Source organism: Staurois parvus, unplaced genomic scaffold (genome assembly GCF_062004578.1).
Source record: "Staurois parvus isolate SC_StPar_1 unplaced genomic scaffold, SC_StPar_1.0 ptg000321l, whole genome shotgun sequence".
In the NCBI taxonomy this organism is placed as follows: domain Eukaryota; kingdom Metazoa; phylum Chordata; class Amphibia; order Anura; family Ranidae; genus Staurois; species Staurois parvus.
The window spans coordinates 9,277,003-9,304,041 of NW_028318117.1; the positions used below are offsets into that span (position 1 = coordinate 9,277,003).

General features: G+C 45.3%; 1 protein-coding gene across 2 annotated transcripts in view; it reads left to right on the forward strand.

Annotated features, from left to right (window-relative positions):
• The first annotated feature begins 16,106 nt into the window (after window positions 1-16,106).
• Window positions 16,107-27,039, forward strand: part of PIMREG (PICALM interacting mitotic regulator) — a 33,623-nt gene continuing 22,690 nt past the window's right edge. For both annotated transcript variants that reach the window (XM_089683788.1, XM_089683789.1), the window contains exon 1: window positions 16,107-16,403. In XM_089683788.1, coding sequence (XP_089539914.1) covers window positions 16,125-16,403 — 279 coding nt within the window. In that variant the 5' untranslated portion in view covers window positions 16,107-16,124. The remainder of the gene's footprint in view (window positions 16,404-27,039) is intronic.

Sequence of the window (27,039 nt, forward strand, 5' to 3'; positions counted from 1 at the left end):
AAAACTAAGCAAAAAAATTATTTTTTTCCCCCCAAATGTTCTGTATTTTTTCATTTATATAGCAAAAAAATAAAAACACAGTGGTGATCAAATAGCACCAAAAGAAATCTCTATCTGTCTCAAAAAAGGATACAAATTTCATATGGGTATAGTGTTGCATGACTGAGTAATTGTCACTCAAAATGTGACAATTAAAAAGGATGAAAGTGTCCTGACTTGAAGTAGTTAACATTACAGATACTGACCACCAGTAAATAGAATGATTACCATTAAATACCACTTTGCACCAATGAATAGAGGGATTACCATTGCCACCACCATTAGTACGTCAAACAATAAAAGAGAAAAATTTCCAGCTCAACTTACCAACCTGCTTGCAAACAAACCGAATTGTCCTGTCTAACAGATTGTGTTAAAAACAGGGGTTTAGTTAGCACACATTTGCAAATACATGTGTAAGCTGCAGAGCCCCTTCAAGGCACCCCAATATTCTGCAGTTCCTAACTCTATAAATTTTGAGAGCCTCCATAGTAGAAGCACATGGATAGACTGAGGGCAGGTGAGCCTGAGGGAGCCCACCCCTCCTTAAAGGTACAGGGGCGCACCAGACACCCAGCATATAGCACAATGGCAGCCAGGGTGTCCAGTGCGCCCCCTCACCAGCATATCAACAGTACACAAAATGGCCATTGCCCCAATCTACTGTATAACTGGTCTTGACAGCAAGGAGCACACAGAACATCATTAGTACTGATGACCACCAATAAATGGAGGGATTACCATCACTACCATTGACCACCAGTGAATAGAGGGATTAACATTCCTGCCACTGACCACCAATGAAGAGGAAAGGCATTAACATTCCTGCCACTGACCATCAGGAAATAGACTGTTACCATTACAACCACTGACCACCAATAAATAGAGAGATTAGCATTACTACCACTAACCATCAATGAATGGAGGGATTCACATTACTACCACAGTACAAGTAAAGTCCTTGCCCGGTAGGTAGATAGGCAGTAGCGTGGGAGCATTTGCTCAGGTTAGTAAACTACTGACCACCAATACTGCGGGCTTTAACATTACTACCACTGACAACCAATGAATGGAGGAAATCACATTACTACCACTGACTTCCAACAAATGGAGGGATTAACATTGAAACCACTAACCACCAATAAAGGAGGGAAGGGTTACACTACTGCCACTGACCACACATGAAAAGAGGGATTACCTATTACTACCGCTGACCACCAATGAATAGAAGGATAAACATTACTACCCTTGACCACCAAGAATGGAGGGATTAAAAACAACTACCACTAACCACCACTGAATGGAGGGACAGCGAGAGGGAGAGAGAGAGATAGATAGTTTTGCCCAGGTACAAATCATTAGTAAGACCTCATCTGGAATGTGCTTTAGACCGCTGTCAGCTGAAAATAGGTCACAGGAGTGCCGAACGAAGTGCACTTCTGTAATACATAGGAGAAATAGGGCCAAAAGAGTTTTGGCCCTACTTCTCCTTTAAGGTAAAAAGAAATCTTCTGCCTTTAGAATCACTTTAAAGCCCATCACTGGGCAAAAAATGGCTGTGCCAGAACTACATGGGTCAATTGCTCATTTTGTCTAGGGGTGAGGAGCTGGAGCACAGGGGTGCCAGACTGGTCTTGTATTGGGAGGCTTGGAAGATTATGTAAATAAATCTCCTTTCTCCTCTCCCTTAGACAAAAACAAGCATTTAACCCAAGAATTGCGAGCACAGCCCCACTGCATGGGAAAGCTTTTTTGCTTATAGTTTAGCTTTAATTCAAAGCTAACCAATGGCAATTGCTGATAATATAGATAAGGAACACAAATAGACACTAAGTAGATCTATTTAACTTGAAACTTCACTCTCTCAATCAACATGACTATTTTTAATTGTTATACTGCTTAGCATTAGTAAATAGATAGGAGGATATATTATATTTACTTGTTTTAAACATTCATTCAGTTACATCCCAGGAGTCTACAGGAGGGGAGGAGCTGTTTTCTCAGCTAAACACATCCTCCTGTTTGCATGCCTAAGCTAAAGGCAGATGGATTCCAGGAAGTAAATGCTACATGAACCATCTGCCCTTACTCAAGATTAGTTTGTGGTGCTTAGATGCAGTGTAGTTCCACTTTAATTGCAATCTTACCTTTACTAACCCCTCAATCTCCAATTCTCTATTAGGCAAATCTTGCCATGGATGTCACGGAGGTTTCTTCCTTATCTGGGTAACCCTATTGGGGTCTCCTCTTGCCGCTATGTTTAACTGGTGAATAGCTGCGCCCATTACCATACAGCCACACTGGTCTGGACAAATCTCCGTTCTCAAGTATGTCTAATAAAGATACAAATGTATAAAAGTGAATAATGTTATAGCTCTATTTGCATACTTATGTATATAGTTGTACTGATTTTAACTGCATCTTGCCCAATTATAGTACATAAATGACTGGACAGGAGCAGTGCCAATGCGGGTGGACGTATCTTTACATCCCGCCAACATGCGCAGAGGCAAGATCTGTGCCAGCTATGTTCAGTGGACACAGCGGCCCTGGTATTATGTGATCGATTTAGACAATCTGCAATCTCATGGAAAGAAGTAAACATTATGTCATTTCCTGACATTATTTACTCTCTGTGATCTGTCAAAGAAATCAACTGGTACAGGATCATTCACAGCAGCCCGGTACCATGTGATAGCTGTAGCTAATCACAACTATCACAGTATTTCTCAATGGCTGCTGGAATGCAGCTGGAAAGAGTGAGAAATGATTGCTTTTACAGCCATCATGGCTGTAAAAGCAATTATAGCCTAAAAAAAAAGAAGAAAATCCTGATTCCCCCCAATGTAGTACAGTGACAGTTTGGCCTCAAGAAATTCAGTACATCAGGATTGATCAATTTTCAAATATTTATCCCATAGTTTCTAGACTCTATAACTTTTACACAGACTAAATAATATACACTGATTTGGTTTATTTTAACCAAAGAAATGTATCAGAATATATGTTGACCTAAATTTATAAAGAAAGATTATTTATTCGAAGAAAAGCAGAAAAACACAAAACACGTTTGCTGTGCATTTATTTCTTCATGGCACCCCAAACACAGTGAGATTTTGCTACATTTGTTGCATGGTAAGACACGCAGAAAAATGTGTGTCCCCAAATGTGCCTGTCTCAGTACCAAAAGTTGGTACATGAGCTTCTTTGGCACATTGGTCACATTCACTTGAACTAGGGTTTCCATTTGTGGGGTTTTTTTGTGTGCGTTTTTGAGCACCGCGCATAGGGCAGCCTTTTCACTTGAATATGCTGCCCTACACACGACAAGCGCACCATGTACCAAATTTTGCCACTGAACTAGGCACGTTGCACTGCGGAGAGCGTTTGCAGCTCATTTTTCCAAAATGTGCAGAAAAATGCATTTTGTGTGCATTTTGCTGCATAGTTTGGAACCGCCAAGTGTGAATGCAGCCTTAGTTCGCTGTTGGAGCAGCACCATTCATTTGAATTGGCTGCCCCCTGCTCCAAAATTGTGCCCAAGTATCCCTCGTACCCTTTTTTGGCTCGTTTTTGAATAGTGTGTTTTTTTTTTGGGGGGGGGGGCAGTTTCTTTAGCCTGTTTGGTGTACCATTAACAATGAATGGACCCAAACACACATTCTAGAATAGCAGGAAGAATGGCGTGATTCTTCTGCATTCAGATGTGAATGGGGCTTAACCTCTTGACTCTGAACATACGCAAATTAGTGGACTCACAGAACTGGGCTTATTTCTATGAGGCTTCTAATTTGCATACCTTGGTGTCAGTGCAAGCCCTGGGTCCCATTCTAATGATCAGGACCCGGATCTCTCAATTCCGGGTCACGATTGCTATGATAGACTCTGCTTGGCTATCACAGTGATCAGTCACTGTGAAGCCTGCCCCCCTTATTTTCTCTCTTGAATGGAGGCGAGAGATACATTGTATCTCTCTGTCCTTTCAGAGAGAAAAAAAAGTGTCATGGTCAAGGGTCAGTATTTTTTATTCAAGATTGCTTTCTTTTTTATTTAAATTAGTATCAGTGTTAGTGGCAGGATTAAAAAAAAAAGCAAAATGCACACTATTGTTTCTGGGCTGTACTACTGGCACAAACAACAACTAACATACACATATGTGGTATCCCTGCGATCATCAGGAGCAGGAGAAATGAGTTTGGGTTGTTCTTTGGTGCTTGGTTATGGTAGTAACAAGTAATATACAACTAAATTAAAAAAGTTTTTTTTTACTATTTTGGGTCAGATTTCCTTTGATGATAAAAAAAAATTCTAGAGATATCTATTACCATTTACTACCAAATGAAAGCCCAATGTGTCCTGAAAAAAACGGTAAAAAAAAGGTATAATCCACCTGCATGCACAAAGTAGTTGTGATGATATGTACAGTTTTGCTAACACATGTCAAAGTTGCAAAGTTGTTGTCAAGGTCCTCCCTTTCCTCGGGGCTTGTGCTGCTCCATGTGCTGGCATCCATCTTAGGTGTCTGCAAAGCATTGTAGGATCCTTTATGCTTTCAGCCCTCTGCGGCTCCTCCCCCAGGAGATGGCGGCTTATCACATATAAGTCTGCTGTTTGCAGCTGTCCATTGCATTTGTGTCCTGTCTCTTGCACAGCAGCAAGCTCCTGTTTAGCTACTCATTGCTTTCCTGGATACCGACTCGGCTTTGGCTAAGACTCCTCCTGGCTTCTGACCCCAGCTCTGGTGACCATTCTTCCTGGCTCCTGATCCCGGCTCTGGTGACGATTCTTCCTGGCTCCTGATCCTGGCTCTGGTGACAATTCTTCCTTCTTGATCCCGGCTTTGGCTACAATTTCCGTTGTTGAACTTGCATAGACTCTTGTCTTACTTTCATATTAATAAACCTACCTTTAATTGCAACTCCTTGTGTGTCTGGCTCCTCGCTTCCTGACACTACACGAATGCCATGAATCCTGACGGTACAGGTACGCCCTTGCTCCCTATGTTGGTTGCCAGACTTGATCAGCAGGATCTCTTGTTGAATCAGTTTGCTCAGGTGTTGCAGACACTGCTTGCACGCACAGCGCACCTTACTCCTGGTGTTATTAGGCCGGTTGTCACTCCTGTGGTCGCTCCCGCTTTTGATCCGGTTGTTGCGCCTACCTCCGCATCTGCTGCCGCACCTGCGGTGCCCAGAGGTATGACTGGTTCAGCCCCCCTTCCACAGCGCTTTGGGGGTGAGCCGAGTCAGTGTCGGGGTTTCCTTAACCAAGTGGGCATATATTTTGAATTGATACCCCACGCTTTTCCTACGGAGACGTCAAAGGTGGGCTTCCTAATCTCGCTGCTCTCGGACAAGGCCTTGGCCTGGGCAAATCCCTTATGGGAGAACGATAACCCTGTGATTCACAAGTTTGCCGATTTTGTTGCCTCCTTCCATACGGTATTTGATGTGCCTGCTCCCTCCGCCTCTGCTGCTAAGCTGCTCATGTCCATGCATCAGGGTTCACGAACCGTTGCCGAGTACACCATAGAATTTCGTACCCTGGCGGCAGAGGTGGGTTGGAACAATGAGGCTCTGGTTGCTGCTTTCTCTCATGGTCTCAGATGCGTTGAAGGACAAGATTGCAGCCAAAGAACTGCCTGTGGAGCTCGAAGCACTTATTTCCTTCCTAATCCTGATTGACACCAGGCTCAGGGAGAAGCCTTCACTTAAGGAGCGTCTTTGGAGGCCTCCTAACCGATTGGCGCCTACGTTTTCTGTCCCACCCGTTCCTCCCTCTCCTCCCACACCTCCTGGGGGTGGCTTGTCTGGCGGTGAGCCCATGCAGCTGGGGTTTGCTCGCCTTTCCGAGGGGGAGCGGGCCTCTCGGCGTCGGGAGGGTCGCTGCCTGTACTGTGGTCTCGGTGGGCATTTTCGGCAGTCCGGTCCTTCCGGGAAACGCTCGCACCTGAGATCCTGTCGGGGACAGATCTTGGGTGCAGTTTCCTTGTCAATGTTTCCCGCAAAGATAAACTGCTAATCACCATTGTCCTCTCTTGGGCAGAAGGCTCGGTGACGGCCCAGGCGTTGGTAGACTCTGGTGCTGGTGGGTTGTTTATGGACAGTTCGTTTGCTGCCCCAGTACTCCATTCCTCTGCAGGCTAGAGATACTCCAATGGTCCTTGAGGCGATAGATGGCTGGCCCCTGCAACTGCTGCAGTTACCCACGAGACCCTGCCGGTTGAAGTAGCTATTGGGGTGTTCACAGGGAGTTGGCCTGTTTCAAGGTAATTTCTTCCCCACACTTATCCGTGGTTTTGGGATATCCCTGGCTTCAGAAGCACAGTCCGACCTTTGATTGGCTGTCGGACGAGATTCTCACGTGGTCTCCACAGTGTGGGGCCGGTTGCATCCATGGACCTGTTAAGGTGTTGTGTGCCTCCTCGGACTCTGTGTTGCCTACTATGGGGAGTACCTGGACGTGTTTGACAAGTGCGCGCCGATGCTCTGCCTCCTCATCGTCCATACGATTGTGCCATAACCTTACAACCCGGTGCCACTCCTCCGCGTGGCAGAGTGTGTCCTCTCTTGGTTGCGGAGAATCAGGCCATGGAGGAGTACGTTGAGGATGCGCATTCCCGGAGGCACATTCGCAAGTCTACTTCTCCAGCAGGAGCTGGCTTTTTCTTCGTGAAAAAGAAGGGCAGTGAATTGAGGCCTTGTATTGATTTTAGGGGTCTCAATCGAATCACGATTAAGAATGCTTACCCAATTCTGTTGATTACTGAGTTGTTCAACCGCCTCAAGGGAGCAACGGTCTTTACTAAACTCGACCTTAGGGCTGTGTACAACTTTGTACGGATCAAGGAGGGCGACGAGTGGAAGACCGCGCTCAACACCAGAACCGGCCACTATGAATCCCTAGTTATGCCCTTCGGGTTGTGTAACGCGCCCGCGGTCTTTCAGGAGTTCATTAATGATGTCTTTCGTGAATTGTTGCAGCAGTGCATGGTGGTTTACTTGGACAACATCCTGGTTTACTCTGCGTCTATGGAGTCTCATATCCAGGATGTTAAGCGGGTGCTGCAATGGTTACGTGAGAACGAGCTTTTCTGTAAGCTCGAGAAGTGTGAATTTCACCAATCCCAGGTTGCCTTTTTGGGCTACATCATTTCAGCTGTGGGATTTTCCATGGACCCTCAGAAGGTTTTGGCAGTTCTGCAGTGGCCTCGTTCCAGTGGTCTTCGGTCCATTCAGCGCTTTTTGGGATTCGCCAACTATTACCAGAAGTTTATCAGGAACTTCTCCATGCTAGCCAAGCCTCTCTCAGATCTGACCAAGAAGGGCAGTAATCCCCACAAGTGGTCATCCGAGGCCATCTTAGCTTTCGAAGCTCTGAAATCCGCCTTCACTTCGGCTCCGATACTGTCTTATCCCAATCCTGGGTTGCCTTTTTGTCCTTGAGGTTGATGCATCTGAGACGGGAGTAGGCGCCCTCCTGTCTCAGCGTTGGTCGCCCGATGGACCCCTACTTCCCTGTGGGTTTTACTCCAGGAAGCTTTCCTCTGCAGAATGCAACTACCAGATTGGAGACAGGGAGTTGTTGGCCATTATTCAGGCTCTCAAGGAATGGAGGCACCTGCTCGAGGGTTCTGCGGTTCCGGTCCTCATTCTCACTGACCACAAGAACCTGATGTATCTCTCGGAAGCTAAGAGGTTGAAGCCCTGTCAGGCCAGATGGGCTCTGTTCTTGTCGCGTTTTAACTATGTGGTCTCCTATTTGCCTGGCTCCAAGAATGTCAGGGCTGATGCCTTGTCGCGGCAATACTCTGAGCTGTCCAGGGAGGACTCTGAGCCGACCTCGGTCATACCTCCGGATCAGATCCTGGCTGCCATTCGTACCAGCCTGACTTCTCCCCTTGGGGAGCAGATTTTGGTGGCTCAAACTGATGCTCTCTCTGAGAGACCGGCTGGTAGATGTTTTGTACCTGAGGGATTTCACACCCGCTTGCTGCGTACCTACCATAATTCCAAGACTGCCGGTCATCCAGGGAGGAACCAGTTGTCCTGGGTCATTTCTCGTTTATTCTGGTGGCCATCTCTCCGTTACAACATCGCCTCATATGTAGCGGCATGTTCTGTCTGTGCCCAGAATAAATCTCCTCGGCATTTCATTGGGCCTTCTGCAACCCATTCCCAATGGGGAGCGTCCCTGGTCACACCTTGGCATGGATTTTTATTGTAGACCTCCCTGCGTCTCGAGGCCATACGATCATTCTTATGGTCATTGATCATTTCTCCAAGATGCGCCATTGTGTTCCGTTCAAGAAATTGCCGACTGCGCAAGAACTGGCTACGGTTTTCGCCAGGGAGATCTTTTGCTTGCATGGGTTGCCTAAGGTGATTGTCTCGGACCGTGGGAGCCAGCTTATGTCCAGGTTCTGGCACGCCTTCTGCTCCCAGTTGGGTATCAAGCTCTCCTTCTCTTCGGCCTACCACCCGCAGTCCAAAGGGGCTGCGGAGTGTTCCAACCAGGACCTGGAACAATTCCTTCGCTGCTATTTCTCAGACCAATTCCTTTGCTGCTATATCTCAGAGATGGGGTGTGGTTGTCCACTCGTAAACTCAATCTTCGGGTGCCTGCACCAAAACTGGCTCCCCGTTTTGTTGGTCCTTTCCGCAGGGTGAACCCGGTTGCCTATGCCCTTGCTCTTCCTCCTGGGATGCGTATCTCCAATGTCTTCCACGTATCCCTGTTGAAGCCTCTGGTCTGTAATCGCTTTACTGCCTCTCTGCCTCGTCCTATCCGGGTTGACGGTCATGAGGAGTATGAGGTGAGCCGCATCCTGGACTCTCAGTTGGGTGCAGTTCCTGGTCCATTGGCGTGGTTATGGTCCCGAGGAGCGTTCCTGGGTTCCTTCCGCAGATGTTCATGCTCCTGCCCTCCTCCGCACTTTTCACGCCCGCTTTCCCCAGAAGCCTTATGTTGAGCCGTGGAGGGGGAGGGGTCCTTGAGGAGGAGGTACTGTCAAGGTCCTACCTTCCCTCAGGGCTTGTGCTGCTCCATGTGCTGGCATCCATCTTAGGTGTCTGCAAAGCATTGTGGGATCCTTTATGCTTTCAGCCCTCTGCGGCTCCTTCCCCAGGAGGTGGCGGCTTATCACATATAAGTCTGCTGTTTGCAGCTGTCCATTGCATTTGTGTCCTGTCTCTTGCACAGCAGCAAGCTCCTGTTTAGCTACTCGTTGCTTTCCTGGATACCGACTCGGCTTTGGCTAAGACTCCTCCTGGCTTCTGACCCTGGCTCTGGCAACCATCCTTCCTGGCTTCTGACCCAGGGTCTGGTGACGATTCTTCGTGGCTCTTGACCCCGGCTTTGGCTACAATTTCCACTGTTGAACTTGCATAGACTCTTGTCTTATTTTTATATTAATAAACCTACCTTTAATTGCAGCTCCTTGTGTGCCTGGCTCCTCGCTCCCTGACAGTTGTCTCCTGTCTTTTTTTTTGTGAATGGGTAGCGGTACCATGTACCCCATACTCATTCAAATAGGTGGGGTGGCATCTGGGGGGCTTCCAGATTCTGATAAGCCCCCCACCCACAGACCCCCACAACCACAGTCCAGGGTTGTGGGGAAGAAGCCCTTGTCTCCATAAACATGGAGACAAGGTGCTTTGGGGGGGAGCCCCCACCCTAAAGCACTCCCCCCCCCATATTGAGGGCAAGTGGCCTGGTATAGTTCAGGAGCCCCCCCCTTTCCTGACCTGCCGGACTGCATACTCAGATAAGGGTCTGGTATGAATTTTGGGGGGGACCCCACACCATTTTTCTTTTTTTTTTGGCATGAAGGTTCCCCTCAAAATCCATACCAGACCTGAAGGGCTTGGTATGGATGGAGGACCCCACAATGTTGTTTTATTATTTTTTAATTGCCAGCAATTATTGCTTTTACATTCAGCTGAAATAGCTAGACCTTCCCACATGTGCGGTGTGTTTTTGGAGTGATTTTAAGCATTTTTGGAGTGTTTTTGAGGCAGTTACCATTCATTTCAATGGGAAGAGGAGTTTTGAGGCTTTTTTTTAACTCCCATCCACCTCAAAGATGCTGCAAGCAGTTTTTACACAGCACCACAAGTGCAACGCCTCAGTGTGAAAACATACATAGATATACATTCACATACACAGGGAAGCAGTTTTCTTGAGCTTATTTAACGCACAAACTCCTCAGCGTGAAAGCAGCCTCAGGCATGAAGGGGTTAAACTATTATATTTACGTGGAAGAGGCAGTATACTGTTCCCTGAAAAACATAATTTTCCAGCTTTCCCTATGAGGCGTCTGTAGGTCACACCCAGCACATGAACTCTCTGGGATCACAAGCCCTGCAAACTCTGTATTTAGCTTGGATCGACCATCCTCACACTCCCCTGTGCCCTGGGCTGGGATCGGCCATCTTCACACCCCTCTGTGTTTCCCAGACTGATAGTCCCGCCCGCCTCTCCTCTTGTAACCCTCCAGCTCCCGGACTGTGCGCTGTTCCCCATTCACTGAGCGCTCCGCCCTCCGGCAATCCAGCACCTAGAGAGTTACTATACAATGGAAGCCAGGACAGCCAATGGGAGGCGAGCAGCGACTTTGCTGGGGGAGCTGGCGCCGGATTCGAATAGAAGGAGAATTCTGGGAACGAGAGAGCGGGTGAGTGAGAGCGCGGCTCTGATTACTGCCGTGCATTGTCTCCTCTGTGTGTACACAGTATATAGTGTGACGGTGGTTTCTCCGGCAGGACTGGCTCTGTGTTCTGCATGTCTGTCTGTGCTTCCATACAGAGCTGGTGACCTGCAGGCACACTCTCAGCCTGGGGCGGACTGACCATTTGGAAACTCGGGCACTGCCCGAGGGCCTGGGGTCAGTAGGGGGCCCCATGAGATGCCCCTGGTACCTTTTTCATAGGCTTTTTTGAGTTTGGGCAAGGACACAGGGGCCCCATGATCCCCTATTGCCTGGGGGCCCAATGAGTTGTCAGTCTGCCCCTGCCCTCAACGATTATACACATGGTGGGGTGCTGGTGCCTAGGGGAATGGGGGAGTGACAGTGGTGTGCACATCCTGATTGGTCAAGTCTTCTCCCTGGTGACCTTATCTGGAGATGGGGAATAGACTGATCAATCCTTTTCCCAAGGGGGGAATCTCACCCAATTTCCCATCTGTCGATCATACTGACCCTCCCCCACATCTGTTGGCAGGTTAGGGGTTCTTACATACAGCCGACTGAGCCCGATGGGCTTGTTGCCCGGATGAGGTGTACAGCCTGACATTGTTCTGAATGGCTGTGCACCATTGTACTCATGTATGTAGGTACACACAAGTACAGCACATGAAAACAAAATAGGTTTCTCTGCATAGGGACCCCTCTGCTATAGGCAGTAGGAGCAGGGTGGGGTTCTGTAGGCGAGGTCATCCAGTGCCGGGGCGAGGTCAGTTCATCCAGTGCCGGGACAAGGTCATCTAGTGTTGGGGCGAGGTCAGTTCATCCAGTGCTGGGACAAGGTCATCCAGTGTTGGGGCGAGGTCAGTTCATCCAGTGTCGGGGCAAGGTCATCCAGCACTCAGGGCAAAGAAGCCAAACTACGCCTCCCCTTCATTATGTGCGTGCTTTGGGGAAGCTACCCCCAGCAATCATCCACTTGTCAAAATGCTTTGTATCTGAATGAGCTCACTGCTGCCCCCATCCATACAGTAAACCTCTGTGCCCAGGGCAACCTTCCATCCTGCCCCACCCCTTGTTCCATTTCTGCCTGTCATGTTTCTGTTGTCCTGATACAGAAGGGTGAGTGCAGGGGCGGACTGACCATTCGAGCACTTGGGCACTGCCTGGGGTCACTAGGGGGCCCCATGACATGCCCCTGGTACCTTTTTTATAGGCTTTTTTGAGTTTGGGCAAGGACACGGGCCCCATGATCCCCTATTGCCCAGGGGCCCCATGAGTTGTCAGTCTGCCCCTGGGTGAGTGAGCGTGGTCACACCAAGACAGGAAGCTTGTTACTGGCAGGATCAAAAGGACAAAAAAAAGGAACCATTGCAGCCACTGTGGTACATCTGAGGACTGATAAGCTGAAATGTATTCTACTTCTATTAATGGGACGGGGTATACTTGAAGCAGTAATAAACCCAAAAGTAAACATTTACTGCTGCTTACCAATTCTTCGAGACAATGGCTGCATTAATTTTCTTTTTTAGGCTTTCTTTTATTTTCACTTGTTGATCCAGCTAGTAAGTCTTTTTTTTAAACAGAACAGGCTGTTCTGCAGATGTAGCAGTTACAGTGTTGAGACCATTTTTGGATGCAAAAAGTCCCACCGCAGCGCAGAGACTGTTGTTCTCAATGAAGCACAAGTATGGTGACTTCACAGCACATGAAGTCCATGATTTACCTGTCCAACTCCGTATCTGAAGGTGTGTACCTCGGTATGGACCTGCGGCTGGAGGAAGACTGCTGGAGCCAGAGCATTGCACCCACCGTTTGCTGATTGTAGTCCTAGTGCTTTGCAGACTCCAATGCAAACAAGGCCCATTATTTATTTATTCTTACAAAAATTGGTATATGTCTGTAGGATTTAATGTAAAGTAATAAAATATATGTGTGAAACCCTTACCTTGTAAAACAATGCTATCAGTTTAAAATAATGAACAGCAAAACATTTTTGTATAGATATAATAAAAAAAAAAAAATTTTTTTATTATAAGTGATCACATTCCATCTATTCTCCGCTTCATAAGGAACTCAGAGATCTGAGGCAGGAGAAACAGCAGACACCGAATTTCCCATTGAATAGCTGTGTAGGGTCTAATCATTGGTGGAGAGCACACTGAGTTCTCAGCACAGCTAGAGAACTGACCGTGTTGTGCTCTCATGCCTAGTGTGGTCAGTTTTTTAATAGAAAAGTAGAGGAACTGGCAGGAATACCTGGGAATTCATGCAAAGGAAACAATACAAAGAGAGCAGGATACTCTTTCATATAAGTACTTGGTACAACAGGCACATATCAGGAATATGAAATGTTGGGTTCACATATTTGGATGCAAAAAAAAAAAAACACCTTTCACTAGTTATTCCCACCCACCCCCTCCCTGACTACTTACCCAAGTTTTGTATTGATCCAGTGCTGTCCCCATCTCTCTCTCCTCTCACAGGCTCTGAGCTAGCAGAAGGAGCCATTGTCTCCTGCTGCAATCAAATGCTGTGAAGAGGGGAGGGGCTGAATCATGCAGTAAGTCAATAGATGCACACAGCCCGGATCAGGCATTGAGCCTGCACGTGGGTCACCATAGGAAGCAGCTTCCTATGGGGATGCACAGGGAAGGAGGAGCAGCCAGAAGCGATCGCGGGGGACCCCAGAAGATAAGGCTCTGGGCTGCTCTGTGCAATACCATTGCACAGAGCAGGTAAGTATAACATTTTTTTTTTAAACAACAAGTCTTTACAACTGCTTTGTCCTATTTACCTTTATCGCCAAGCGTGATTGTGAACTACAATCTCGGGCTGTCAGCAGAACTGGAATAAGGGGGAAATTTTCCAATCAGGACACTAGTTCTGGTGATAACCAGAAATTCCCTCACTTTGGAAAGATTTCTTTTCAATTTTTGTTTTGACAATGGGACAGGAAGTGAAGGTAAATCTCCCTAATGGGGACATGGATGGCAAAAAAAACAAGATAGGTTATTACCCTCCGTTGTTCTGCGTGAATGATATCTGGGTACTTGGCTACTGTGATTAATCCGGCTCTGTTATGGTTTGTGTCAATGTGCAGCACATTGATCGAGAAGAACAGAAATCACTTGAGTACGTCCTCAAGGCTTGAATTCTCTTCTTAGTATGCTCTGGTAATATTCTCTAATGAAATACTCCATATTCCTTATGTCAGCCATTCTGCTTAGATCTGACCTTTGGTTCAGTAACATTACAGTTTCTTCCTCTTTGACATTTCCTGTAAAATCAACAAGCAGCAGAAAATTCACTGGATATCTTAGTGATGTTGTATATGGCCACATTTCCTATCCTCTTCTTGTAGAATGCACATTTCACATTCCAGCAGTGGAATCTATTCCACCCATTGTGAACTTGGCGGTGGATGAGGGTTGTGGCCTTTCAGAATTCAAATTCAAAGTGAACTGTAATGATTACTGTTCCTTACAAAGCCAGTGAACAGTCAGATTTCATGTCTCATAACTTAGGAGTTACTTTTTCTTTTTCAGAAACACGTGATTGGCATGAAAATCAACAAATGCGTCTTATTTTGGTCACACAAGCAATTTTTTTTTTATCTTAACTGTAATAGAAACTGCTGCTGGTCTCTTTAGCCATTTTTGCAATAGAAAGGTGACTGCAATTAGGTAAAAAGCCATGGCCATATGCATTGCCCTGTGCGTTACACCACTAAACTCTCTTAAATAGATTTTTTTTTAATGTATGTGTTCTTAAAGTGATACTAAAGCTAAAAACGTGTTTTTTTTTTACCTTAATACATTCCTTGCATTAAAGTGTTATTAAACCCACAACAGTAAAATCATTATGTATATGCTGTAAAACATGCTTGTTATACTCACTGTGGACCCTAAGGGGTTAATCCTCTGCATTGTGTAAACAAGGCTGTTTTATCTTGTCATCTCTGATCCTCCCCTTCTGCCACAGTCCCCAATCCATCTTTTGATGGTATTACTAGCTCTAGGAGACACTCTTCACATACTCAGTTTGTGTAGTGCTAGTTTTTTTTATTTTTTATTTGGGAGGGTGCATGTGATCAACACAGGGCCAATCAGCACTGTCCCACAGAGGGTCAGGAGTTATGCAGCCTCATAGGACAGTCTGAGCAGAATGAAAACTCCTCCTTCTACAAGCTTTAACCAGTGCTCAGCTGGACACTGATAGAAGTCACAAGACTGCCATGTACTGCTGATTGGAAAAGGTATTTAGCAGTTTATATTTACAAAAATAATTGCATTTCCATGTTCTGTGTATTGTGGGAGACCGGATATAGTGAATGCAGGGTCCTGGGTTTAGTAACACTTCAAGGTAAAAAATATTTTCTATTTCTCTGTCCTTTCTCTGTCCCCCCCCCCCTTCCCTGTGTGAAGAGGAAGAGAGGGGACAATACTGTGCACAGCTGCATCTCTTCTCTCCTCTCCCTTTTCACACAGGGACTCGAACAGCAGCAGGAGCCATTCTTTCCTGCTGCTGTCAGTCAAATTCAGTGAGGAGGAAGTGGGGGGGCGGGAGTAAGTCCTGCCGTGTGTGTCTATGGACTGCGGCTCCATAGGCGCACAGCTTGGAAGCTAACAGACACTGTGTGCCCCTATAGCAAACTACTTTTTATGGGGGCACACTAAGAAGAGGAGTTGAGAGCATCAGTGGGGGACCCGAGAAGAGGGTCCCCCACTTCCTCTTCACTGTATTTGATTGACAGCAGCAGGAGCCAATGGCTCCTGCTCAAGTGCTGTGTGAAGAGGAAGAGAGGGGAGAAGAGATGCAGCCGTGCAGAGCACTGGATCTATTCTCCGCTCTTCCCCTTCACACAGGGAAGCAGAAGGATGGAGAAACTGAAAATTCACCTTAATTCAAGAAATGCATTATAGTAAAAAAAAAAAATAGTACCTTCTATTACTCTCAGCCTCCTCCAATTTTTTTATTTTTATTTATTTTGCTGCTCCGATCTGTTAGAGGATGGCTGTGTTTGTTACCCATGGTCCCACTGTATATAGCGACCTTCTCTTGATTGTTGTCAAGATGGACTATGGAATTTGTAGTGTGCAAAAGCAGTGCACATGACTGCAATTAAAGTGCACTGCTGCTTTCAAACAAACTAAAGTGAGGAGGTAAAAGAGGTTTGAGAGGAGGAGGCAGAAAAAACACAGAAACATTTTAGTGAAAAATATTCAGTTATTCTGAATACCGCTTGAACAAGTTCATGTATTTCCCATAACAGATGGCTTCCCATAACAGATCTCAATTAAAGACAGAACATTTTATTATGAATTCCATGTTGTGTGCTGCATCTTTGTATCGACTTTTCTCATTTTGTTTCACAGGGTTTGCAAACATTCGGTGGAAAATGTCCTCAATCTTGCAAAATGTTGGCTGGAGGAGTCACGATGTTCTGGAAAATATTGATGAGCAAGACAGTCCCCGGCCTGATAAATTCAGAAAAATGCCATCCTCAAGTTCTCTCAACTCCCTGAGAATGTCCTTGAGGAAGAGGATGCCTCTCAAGCCTGTGGAAATAAACATAAATGATGTGCCTGATTGGGACAGGGTGGGCATCAAAGAGAAGCAGCGTCCTCTGAGATCCATGACGGTTACAGCAAAGAACATGTTTGGAGCTGTGTCACAGGTCAGCATTGCTAGTTAGTGTGTATTGTCAGCCATTTTTTTTCTACTTTAGGAAGGAGTGAGATGGTGTTGGGGCCTTAAGTTTTTGATTTATGTGTCCCTATTGGGTTGACTCGTCCCCTTTTGTTAAGTTTGATATCAGGGGTGCACGGAAATTAAAATTCTGGTGCCAAAACCAAAAATTCAAAATGCACTTGGCTGAAAACCGAAATGCGCAGTTTTTAAAAATATATTTTTTTGAAAAAAATACTTTGATTTAAAAAAAACTACAATATATACCCTAATTTATGAAAGAGAATGTTATGATGTGTAAATAGATACCCAACATGTCACGCTTTAAAATTGCTCACGCTCATGGAATAGCGTCAAACTACTGTACTTAAATATCTCCATGGGTGATGCTTTAAAAATTTCTACAGGTTAGCAGTGTAACGTTAGAGAGGAGGTCTAGTGCTAGAATTATTGCTCTTGCTCTGACGTTCGTGTCGATACCTCACGTGTATGGTTTGAACACTGTTTACATATGTGGGCTTGGCCTACGTAGGCTTTCACCACTACATGCAAGCACAGGGGGATGGGGGCACTTTAAACTTTTATTTATTTTTTGCACTGTCCCTTTTTTAAGAAAAAATGTAATCACTTTTATTCCTATCACAAGGATGCATGCATCCCTTATAATAGAAATAGTGACAGGTTCTCTTTATGGAGAGATATGGGGTCAATAAGATCCCACATTTCTCCTCTACAATGTAAAGCATTAGATCAAATAAATCATTGATCTAGTGCTTTTACAAAAAAAAAAAAACTTGTTTAGAAGACGCCTGAACTGGAAGTGACATCACTCCGGTCCTCCAAGGGCATAGAGATGAGTGGAGGCCATCTTTCCTTCATCTCTATGCCCAGCGCTGGGATCATTCAGTGGTTTCTCAGGTAAGGCTGAAAACTACCGAGCGGCGGTGGGTGGGTGTCGGTGAGGGGTGGTGTTTTTTTTTGCATATTGGCCGACGGGTGTTTTCAGTCGTTTCGGCCACTGAAATTTTGGTGCACCCCTATGTGAAATAGGCAGTGAAGCAAATATGAAAATAAGGTTAAAAATCTGACCATTTTTACTTGTTGATTGATGTTTCCATCTATTTTTTATTTATTACAGGTACTTATATGGTGCCAACATTTTACATATATTGTACATTTACATCGGTCCCTGCACTGAAGGAGCATACAATCTAATTCCCCAATCCCACATGCATTCCTACACCTACTAGGGCCAATTTAGACAGGAGCCAATTAACCTACCAGCATGTCTTTGGAGTGTGGAAAGAAGCGCACAGGGAGAAATTGCAAACACCATGTCCTAGTTGAGATATGAAGGGAGATTTTCCTCCCCAGATTACATCACAAGGCAGAAAGTAAACGAAAATCTCCCCACCTAGGCTAAAGACAGCAATTAAAACCTGATAGAAACATTCTAACCTTTCTCCATTATATCCAAAACTCATAAATGTTTTGGCTGGCATCCCACTTCAAGAAAACCTTTGCTGTTTATTTGCCTGTATAAAGGAATACGAATTTTGTTAGCCAAACCAAACAACTTATGCTTTACAGTGTTAGCCACAGTATACTGTTTGGGAACAAAATAGCAAATCAGTAAGTGAGGAAGCATAACTAAATTTTAACCGTTTCTTTAACAATTAGCAAAGACTGCACCATCTGTGAGCAGAGGCATTGTCTAGATACCATCCTAATAGAGAAGGTTTGCTAGCCAGCTGTAAAAATTAATAAGTTTTGCTAATTCATTAAGTTAGGGCTTGACAAATTTGCTTTGAATCTAGGAATCCGCTAAAAAGTTAGGAGCCAGGTTTTTTTAATGAGCTGCCCGGCACCCAGAACTTCATGTCCAGGGCTTCGGGCAGTAGGAATTGCTCACACCTGTTGCCAAACAAAAAAAAAGACAGATAAAATAAAACAACTTTTTTTTTTTTTTTTTTTTAGTTTGTTATAAAAGTTTGCAAATAAGTAATTTTTCTGCTTCACTAATGTGGTCAGATAGGCAGCACCAATGGACACTGATAGGCGGCACTGCTGAATAGGCAGCAAATTAGATAAGGTACTATAATCATCTAGGGCTCTCATCAACTTCGGTAGTGAAGTATCAGGTGAGTAATAAAGAGGAGCAGGTCATCTGTGAACCCTGCCACTTTGTGATTGGTGGAAGATGTGGTAATTCCCTTGATGTCTAGGATGGATCTGTTCTACCTAACTCAAACCTGTTTCCCCCTCTTTGTAGGGGAGGGGGGGGTAAAAGGAACTGAAGCCACAGCCAGCTGCCTCACACTCCCTGTCCACTCACCAGTGGTAAGGCAAGGGCGCCAGATCAAGCCCTCAACCGCAATCCCAGCACCCAGCTGTCAAACTTGGAAGGAGACGTCGGAAGTGGGAGGGCAGGGAGAGCAAGCAAGGGAAGCCCTCGATCAGAATGGCAAGTGTACTGCGCTCATCGCAGCCCAGCCCACCTCACCTGTGGAGGGCACTGGTTCCCACAAATGAGTGTTGCATCCCGCTCCAGCAGGCTGCAAAGCCGCAGCCTCAATTGCCAGCCAGCTTAACCTGGTCCACGCACTCACCCGGGGGTAAAAGTGTAGCCAGGGTGCAATTTGCAGTCGCCATGGTGACCTGGCGCTTGGGATTTGTGAAGACCCGCATTAAGCAGCTTCCTCAGGGATGTGCAATTCATATCGCATGACACACAGGAAATGCAGTTCTGGGCAGGTAGTTTTTTTTTTTTTTTTGTACATTTAGTCCTGCTGCAAGCAGCAGGGCATATATGCGACTTCACAGAAGTGGGACTTTATCCATGGGAGTGCGCCGCACAGAGACTGTGCTCTCACTGAGATTCCCAGGTCTCGTACTAACGATTGGGACTCCCGGTTCTGGGTCAACTGATCACTGTGATAACTTCTGATTGGTTATCACAGTGATCAGTTACTGTGTGCCCGTCTCTTCTGAATGAAAGGGAAGATGCATTGTATCTTGCTCTTCTTGCAGGAGAGGAAGAGATAAACAAAAAAATGAAAAATAAAGAAAAAAGCAACTAGATCAAGGTTTGCCAGGGTTGGGGTTAAGTTATTTTTTATATTGGTGTTTTAGGCAGGATAAAAAAAAAATGCAAAATGCGCACCATTTTTTCTGGGCCCTACTACAGGTACAAACAATAACGAACATACAAATATGTGGTATCGGTGCGATTTGTCAGGAGCAGAAGAATTTATTTTGTGTTGTTCTTTGGTGGTAAATTATGGTGTGTGTATATATAAAATTAAAGGAACACTTTTTAATCAGAGTATAACATCAAGTCATTTATACTCCTGGGATATTGAACTTGTCAGTTAAGTAGCAGAGGGAGTTGTTAAGCAGTTTCAGCTGCTTTGGTGTTAATGAAATTTAACAGGTGCACTATATGGAACAATGAGACGACCAAGACGGGAATGGTTTTATAGGTGGAGGCCACTGACATTTGTTTTCCCTACTCATCGTTTTCTGATTGTTTCATTAGTTTTGCATTTGGCTAGGGTCAGTGTCACTACAGGTAGCATGAGGCGATACCTGGACCCTACAGAGGTTATACAGACAGTTCAACTCCTCCAGGATGGCACACAAATATGTGCCATTGTCAGGTTTGCTGTGTCTCCCAGCACAGTCTCAAGAGCATGGAGGAGATTCCAGGAGACAGGCAGCTACTCTAGGAGAGCTGGACAGGGCTGCAGAAGGTCCTTAAATCATCAGCAGGACTGGTATCTGCTCCTTTTGTGCAAGGAGGAACAGGATCAGAGCTGCCAGAGCCTTACAAAAATGACCTCCAGCAGGCCACTAATGTGAATGTCTCTGACCAAACAATCAGAAACATACTGTATAAGGTTGGCCTGAGGGCTCAACTTGCTCTAGTGGGCCCAGTGCTCATTGCCTGACACCATAGAGCTCGATTGGCATTTGCCATTGAACACCAGAATTTGCAGGTCTGCCACTGGCACCTTGTGCTTTTCACAAATTAGAGCAGGTTCACCCTGAGCACATGTGACAGACGTGAAAGGTCTGCAGAAACTGTGGAGAACGTTATGCGACCTGTAACATTGTTCAGCATGACCGTTTTGGTGGGGGGTCAGTGATGGTCTGATGGAGGGACGCACAGACCTCTACAGGCTAGTCAATGGCACCTTGACTGCCAATAGGTATCGGGATAAAATCCTTGGACCCATTGTCAGACCCTATGCTTGTGTAGCAGGTCCTGGGTTCCTCCTGGTGCACGACAATGCCTGGTCTCATGTGGCGAGAGTATGCAGGCAGTTCCTGTGGGGTGAAGGAATAGATACCATTGTATGGCCCCTATGGTTGCCTGACCTAAATCCAATAGAACACCTCTGGGATATCATGTTTTGGTCCATCCGACGCCACCAGGTTGCACCTCAGACTGTCTGGGAAAATACTCCAGGACAACCATCCGTTGTCTCATTAGGAGCATGCCCTGATGTTGTCATGCATACATACAAGCACATGGGGGCCATACAAACTACTGAGTACCATTTTTGAGTTGCTGCGTTGAAATTTCAGCAAAATGGACTAGCCTGCTGCATAATTTTTTCACTTTGATTTTCGGGGTGTCTTTGAATTCAGTCCTCTGTAGGTTGATAATTTTCATTTCCATCAAATGATGGGGCCTCCTTACATTCCTAACACATTACCCAGTCCATATCAGTATAGATATCCAGCATGAGATTTTTGCCCATTGAGATCTGATGTGTTTTCAAAGTGTTCCTTTAATTTTTTTTCAGGTATTTTACCAAAACATATTCAAGCTATTTAGTAGTATAATGGATATAGGCTAAATGTGCGCACACTCAGGTTTAATTTGCGGAAATGTACATCTAAATTGGAGGACGTAGATTGTCATTAGGAACAAGTAGATTGGGACCCTGATTTAGAAAACTAGTTTTAAAAAAAAAAAAAAAATTCCACGCCACTGCCCCTTCTGACAGTTGGTGCTAAAATGCATTTTTAAAGGATAAATTCTTCTTTTAACAAAAAATAATAAATGCACATTTTTATGCAGGCCAAAAAAAAGTGCATTTATTTTTTGTTTCATGAGCCTGTAAAGCATTGCACCAGCGATCAGCAGATCACTGATGCCATGCAGGTCTCCTGAAACCTGTCAGTGTATCTGTGTACACCTCGTTCGGGCAAGCAGGTACTTACTGACAGGAAGTCTCAATGGACTACCACAGTGCTGCGCAGCTCCGTGGTAGTTCAGTGAGAACTACAAGCCAACAGCCGCAAAGGCTGTCGGAACTTGTAGAGTTCTCATTCACAGAATACTGTGTTTTTTTTAAAATTGTGACAGCTAGCAGGAGGGAGAAGTTTCCCTGCTAGCTATCACAGGGAGGATTGGTGGGGCCAGTCTATACAAAAGGTGAACTTATCCTTTAAGGCAGTTAGCAGACAAAGTGAGGTGGCTTCAGACTTGAATCATGACAAATTTTTACTGAATCTGAAGGATGGTGTTTGGAAAGGGATTTGTGTTTAGCATCTTCATTCTGTGGATTAGACTGAGAGGAGTACCATAAACTGAACTGTAGTCGCCTGTACTGTGAAAGAGGAAACAGATGCGTAACTCTTCTCTACTTCAACATTCCAAACATTGTTAATGAAAGCCATGTGCACAGTTGAGGATATTTTTTCTACAGTAATGCTTTTTATAAATTGGTTATTCCTTTTATTCAGTTCTCTTTAAATAATGCCACCTACATCTGCACATATTCACATCCCTTTGCTAGTGTTTCCTTTTTGATTTTGCTATAAGGCCTCATGCACACATTACATTTTTACAGCTGCTTCTAGGGGAGTCTGACGGTTTCTCCTGCCTTTAAATGCTCCTCCACGTTAGCCTATGTGTCCATGCACACACAGGCATTTAGTGGCAGGAGCTTTTAGAGGCAGGAAAAACACCCACTGCCAGTGCATCCAGGAGCAGCAGAGTTTGGGCGGAAAAAATGCTTGAAGCTACTAAAAGCTGCTAAGCGCATCTAAATGCTAGTGCTTGAGAATTAATTCATTTCAATGACCAGAATAAATGATTTATTCTGGCCATTGAAATTAATTCATGCCCAAGAGCTTGATGCCTGTAAAAGTTCATAAAAGCTTGTCAAAGCTTTAGAAACTTTTACAAGTGTCAGGCCTTTTTCTGCAAAAATGCTGCTGGCTCCTAGGAGAGTTAAATAAACATCCTGTGTGCATGCGGTCTAATACAGTTTTTCTCCGAGCCTTGGCATTGGTAAAATCATTAATTTTTACATCATTTATGGATGACTGCTTGATTTTACTGGGAAAATATCTGGTTTACAAAAAGAGATTGTGTAATTTGTCAACAATGAACACATTTAACCGCTTCCACTCTGCCCTATAGCAGAAATTCTGCTACATGGCGCCACGGGTGCGCAAAATCACGTACCGTATTTTTCGCTCCGTAAAACGCACCTAGTTTTTAGAGGCGGAAAACTAGAAAAAAATATTCTGAACAAATGGGCTGCAGACATAGTACAGGAAATGACCAGAAACTGCAGACATAGTACAGTAGTACAGGAGATGACGAGACTGCGGACATAGTACAGGAGATGACCAGAGACTGCAGACACAGTACAGGAGATGACCAGAGACTGCGGACACAGTACAGGGGATGACCAGAGACTGCGGACACAGTACAGGGGATGACCAGAGACTGCGGACACAGTACAGGGGATGACCAGAGACTGCGGACACGGTACAGGGGATGACCAGAGACTGCGGACACGGTACAGGGGATGACCAGAGACTGCGGACACGGTACAGGGGATGAGCAGAGACTGCGGACACGGTACAGGGGATGAGCAGAGACTGCGGACACGGTACAGGGGATGAGCAGAGACTGCGGACACGGTACAGGGGATGAGCAGAGACTGCGGACACGGTACAGGGGATGAGCAGAGACTGCGGACATACTACATCATATAAAGTCCCAACAGGGCCCCTCCACCCAATAGAAAGAATATCAAATGATCTGACACCATACATCAAGGAAAAGGACTACAACTCCCAGCATCTGTGATTTTGAACTTACAGAAGGCAGGCTATAGAAGGCAGGGAGCGCACTGAGCTCCGAGGACAGGCCACACCTGCAGACAGGAACTGTAAGGACAGGCCACGCCTGCAGACCGGACCGGACTGCAGAGCAGGGAGCGCAGTACAAAGACATGCCAGGAGTGGGGAGGAGCTCCGAGGAGAGGCCACACCTGCAGGGCAGCCCGGACTGCAGACCAAGCTGGCTGGGTTCGGAGAGGGGACTGCCTGCTATAAAGAGCTGCGGGGACAGCCCGCTGAGAGAGGGGATAAGGTAGGGTGAACTTCGGTGACAGCCTGCAGTGGGAGGGGACAGGCTGCAGTGGGATGGGACAGCCGCTGGCCCTAACACGGTGGCGGTGACAGGTGGAGGACTGGTCAGTATTCGCTCCATAAGACGCACTGACATTTTCCACCAGATTTTTTGGGGAAAAAAGTGCGTCTTATGGAGCGAAAAATACGGTATATATCCGTGATTTCGCATTTCCGGGTAGGGGGGCGCTGTCAATCACCGGGTCCCGGCCGGTAATTACTCGCCAGCACCCGGTGATTTCCAATGATCTCCAACAGGGAGGGGAAGAACTGTTAGTAAACAAACAGTTCTCCTCCCTGTCAGCTCAGGCACACTGCACAGCACAACCATCCAAAGTAGTGTGCTCACAGTGAAGCACACTGACACAGCCCCCTATGTAAAACACTCCCTGCACACAGTTAACGCTTTGATCGCCCCTCATGTTGACACCTTCCTGCCCAGTGCCATTAGACACTGTATTGTTGTCATTGGGGTTGTCAGTGACACCAAGTCGGTTCCCCCCAGTGTCAGAATGTCTGCCGCAGTCCCGCTATAAGTTGCTGATCGCCGCCATTACCAGTATCTATACCGCCATTTGTAAACACTAAAGCTTTCACGTAAACCAATTAATTTACACATATTGGGATTTTTTTTTTTAGCAAAGACATGTAGCAGAATACATTTTGGCCTAAAGTTATGACAAAATTTTTTTTTTTTTTTTAATTTTTTGCTAGACATGTTTAATAGCAAAAAGTCAAAAACATTTTTTTTTCTCAAAATTGTCAGTCTTTTATTTTTTACACTATAAAAAAAGAAATGTACAGGCTATCAAATTCCACCAAAAGAAAGCTCAATTTATGGGTGCATTTGGGTGCAGCGTTGCATGACCACACAATTGTCACTTAAAGCAACGCAGTGCCATAACGCAAAAAAATGACCTGGTCATGAAGGGGGGTAAATCCTCAGGAGGGCAAGTGGTTAAAGTTTTTCCTACAGTTGTTGCTTTGTGACAGAAAACAAACCCTGCCCTTAGTGGACTGCCAGCCTATTCTGCCAGGCAGAACTCCAACACTATTTACTGAAATAATTGCATTTCCATGTTCTGTGTACTGTGGGAGACCAGAGATGGTGAATGCAGGGTCCTGGGTTTAGTAACACTTTAAGATTGCACTGGCACCTGCTGCAGATCGCAGGGTTTCCCGCACCACATTCTACTACATTCTGTTACTAGTGTAAACCTAGTTTTAGGCAATCCACCCCCCCCCCCCCCCCCCCCCGTTTTTAACCTGAGGATCTGGCCAGTAACAAACCTCCTGTATTAGAGGGGCACCTTTGGACAGCAGAATTGTCAGTCTAGTGGGGAGGGGAGTGTTAGATGTACTAGCGGATTTAAATGCAGTAACAAATTGAAACCAAACTTTAGCTCACACTTCATAAGCAGTTACAGCAAACCGTTTTTAACCCTTTTACATAATTTTAATAAAAACCTGATCATTGTAAGCTCTTCTGTCAGTGGTAAATGGTTTTTTCATCCCTCTAACTGCTACATATGCAAGAGGGTTTGGCCTTTTTGGAAAAAAGAGACAGCAGGTGAAAATAAGGGACAGAGAACCTCAAAAAGGAAATTAATACAGCCATCACATGAAAAAAAATGCTTGCTTTTGGGTTTAATACTGCTTTGAGAATTATAGAGATATAGCCTGTGATACCTGCTGGTATAAAATGTCTTTGAATAAGGGCCACTGTATCTCCATGTCTAGGCTTCAGTCCATCAACTAATGCAAGCAACAGTGATGCTGAAACAATTAGGGGCCCCACACAGGGAGGTTTGTTTTTCTTAGAAATATCCTTAAAGCGGAGTTCCACTCATGCTGTCAAAAAATGTCAGCAGCTACAAAAACTGTAGCTTCTGACTTTTAAAAAACAGCCACTTACCTGTCCTGCGGTGTGTTCCCTGCGGCCCATTTCACCGGCTGTCTTGTATTCCAGGAGGCCAGCATCTTCAGTGTGGGCATGCAGCTGTGACAGCTTGCGGCTTCATAGCTGGGTACCCACTGTGCATGCGCGAGTAGCACTGCGCTTCATGAATGGTCCTGTAGTCTTCCGGAACCTGTCACGTGTCCCAAAAGACTACAGGGAGGGAGGATGCCTTCCGATTGCCTAGGCAATCGGACTGGAAGTGGGAGCAGGTACCTGTCAAATTCGGGTGCCCGCTCCCCCCGCCCCCAGAGGTTCCAATCCTTAATGGGGAGCAGTCCTTAAAGCGGAACTTCCCTTTTTGGGTGGAGCTCTGCTTTAAGGCTGCATTCACACTTGGGCGTTTTTGTAGCTTGAAGCACCAAAAAACAATTAAATTGTTCTCTATGGTGCCTGTTCACACTTGATCATGCGAACAGGCATGATAGAGGACAATTGATTTTTTTTTTTAATCTTGAGCTTTTTTTTTGGCCTTTCAAGCTACAAAATGCTCAAGTGTGAATGCAGCCTAAATAACTTCCTTATGTGTGTTGCTCTTTCCTATTCTGTGATTAGTATAACTGCTCCATAGAAAGTGCATGTTGACTGCTGGTTGGGTAGTTTGTACATTGCTCTTAGTCCCTATACTACAGCTCATTTCCCCATGAAATGTATTTATCTCAGTATTAATTTTGAGAGAAGTAATCTTCAGAACTTCTTATCTAATTTTTTAGTATTTCTGCTTAATGAAGGTCCTTGAAGCCTATATTTTTCTCTGAGCATCCCTGCAGACATCTGATAATCTGCCCCTGTCAAAATTGCGGGCATCAAAAGACGAAATATCTATGGGTACCTCAAACATTTTGTCTTCCATTTTTCTCTGAGTAGCAGTAAAATGTATTTGAAATAGAGTGGGAACTGACGTAGAAAGACAAGCAAGTTAGCTTTGGTAAAGGATCAGAATAACCTTTGGACTGAGAAATGGCATTTTGCTTTCCTCATCCTAGAAAAATGCATTGTTCTCTCAGCTTCAGAATACAACCAGACGTACAGTCTTCTGTCAGTAATTTAGCCATCCATGTCTAACTGCTATCAATGTATGTATTGTTAACCGATGATTTTCAATTTTTTTTTTTTTTTAAGAATTCCAGTACACCATGCGGATTTATAGAAATCCTCAAGTGTTGTCAGCTCATAAGCCACATAGAGAAATGTCACTGAATGGTAATTGCTCATTACTTATTTAAAA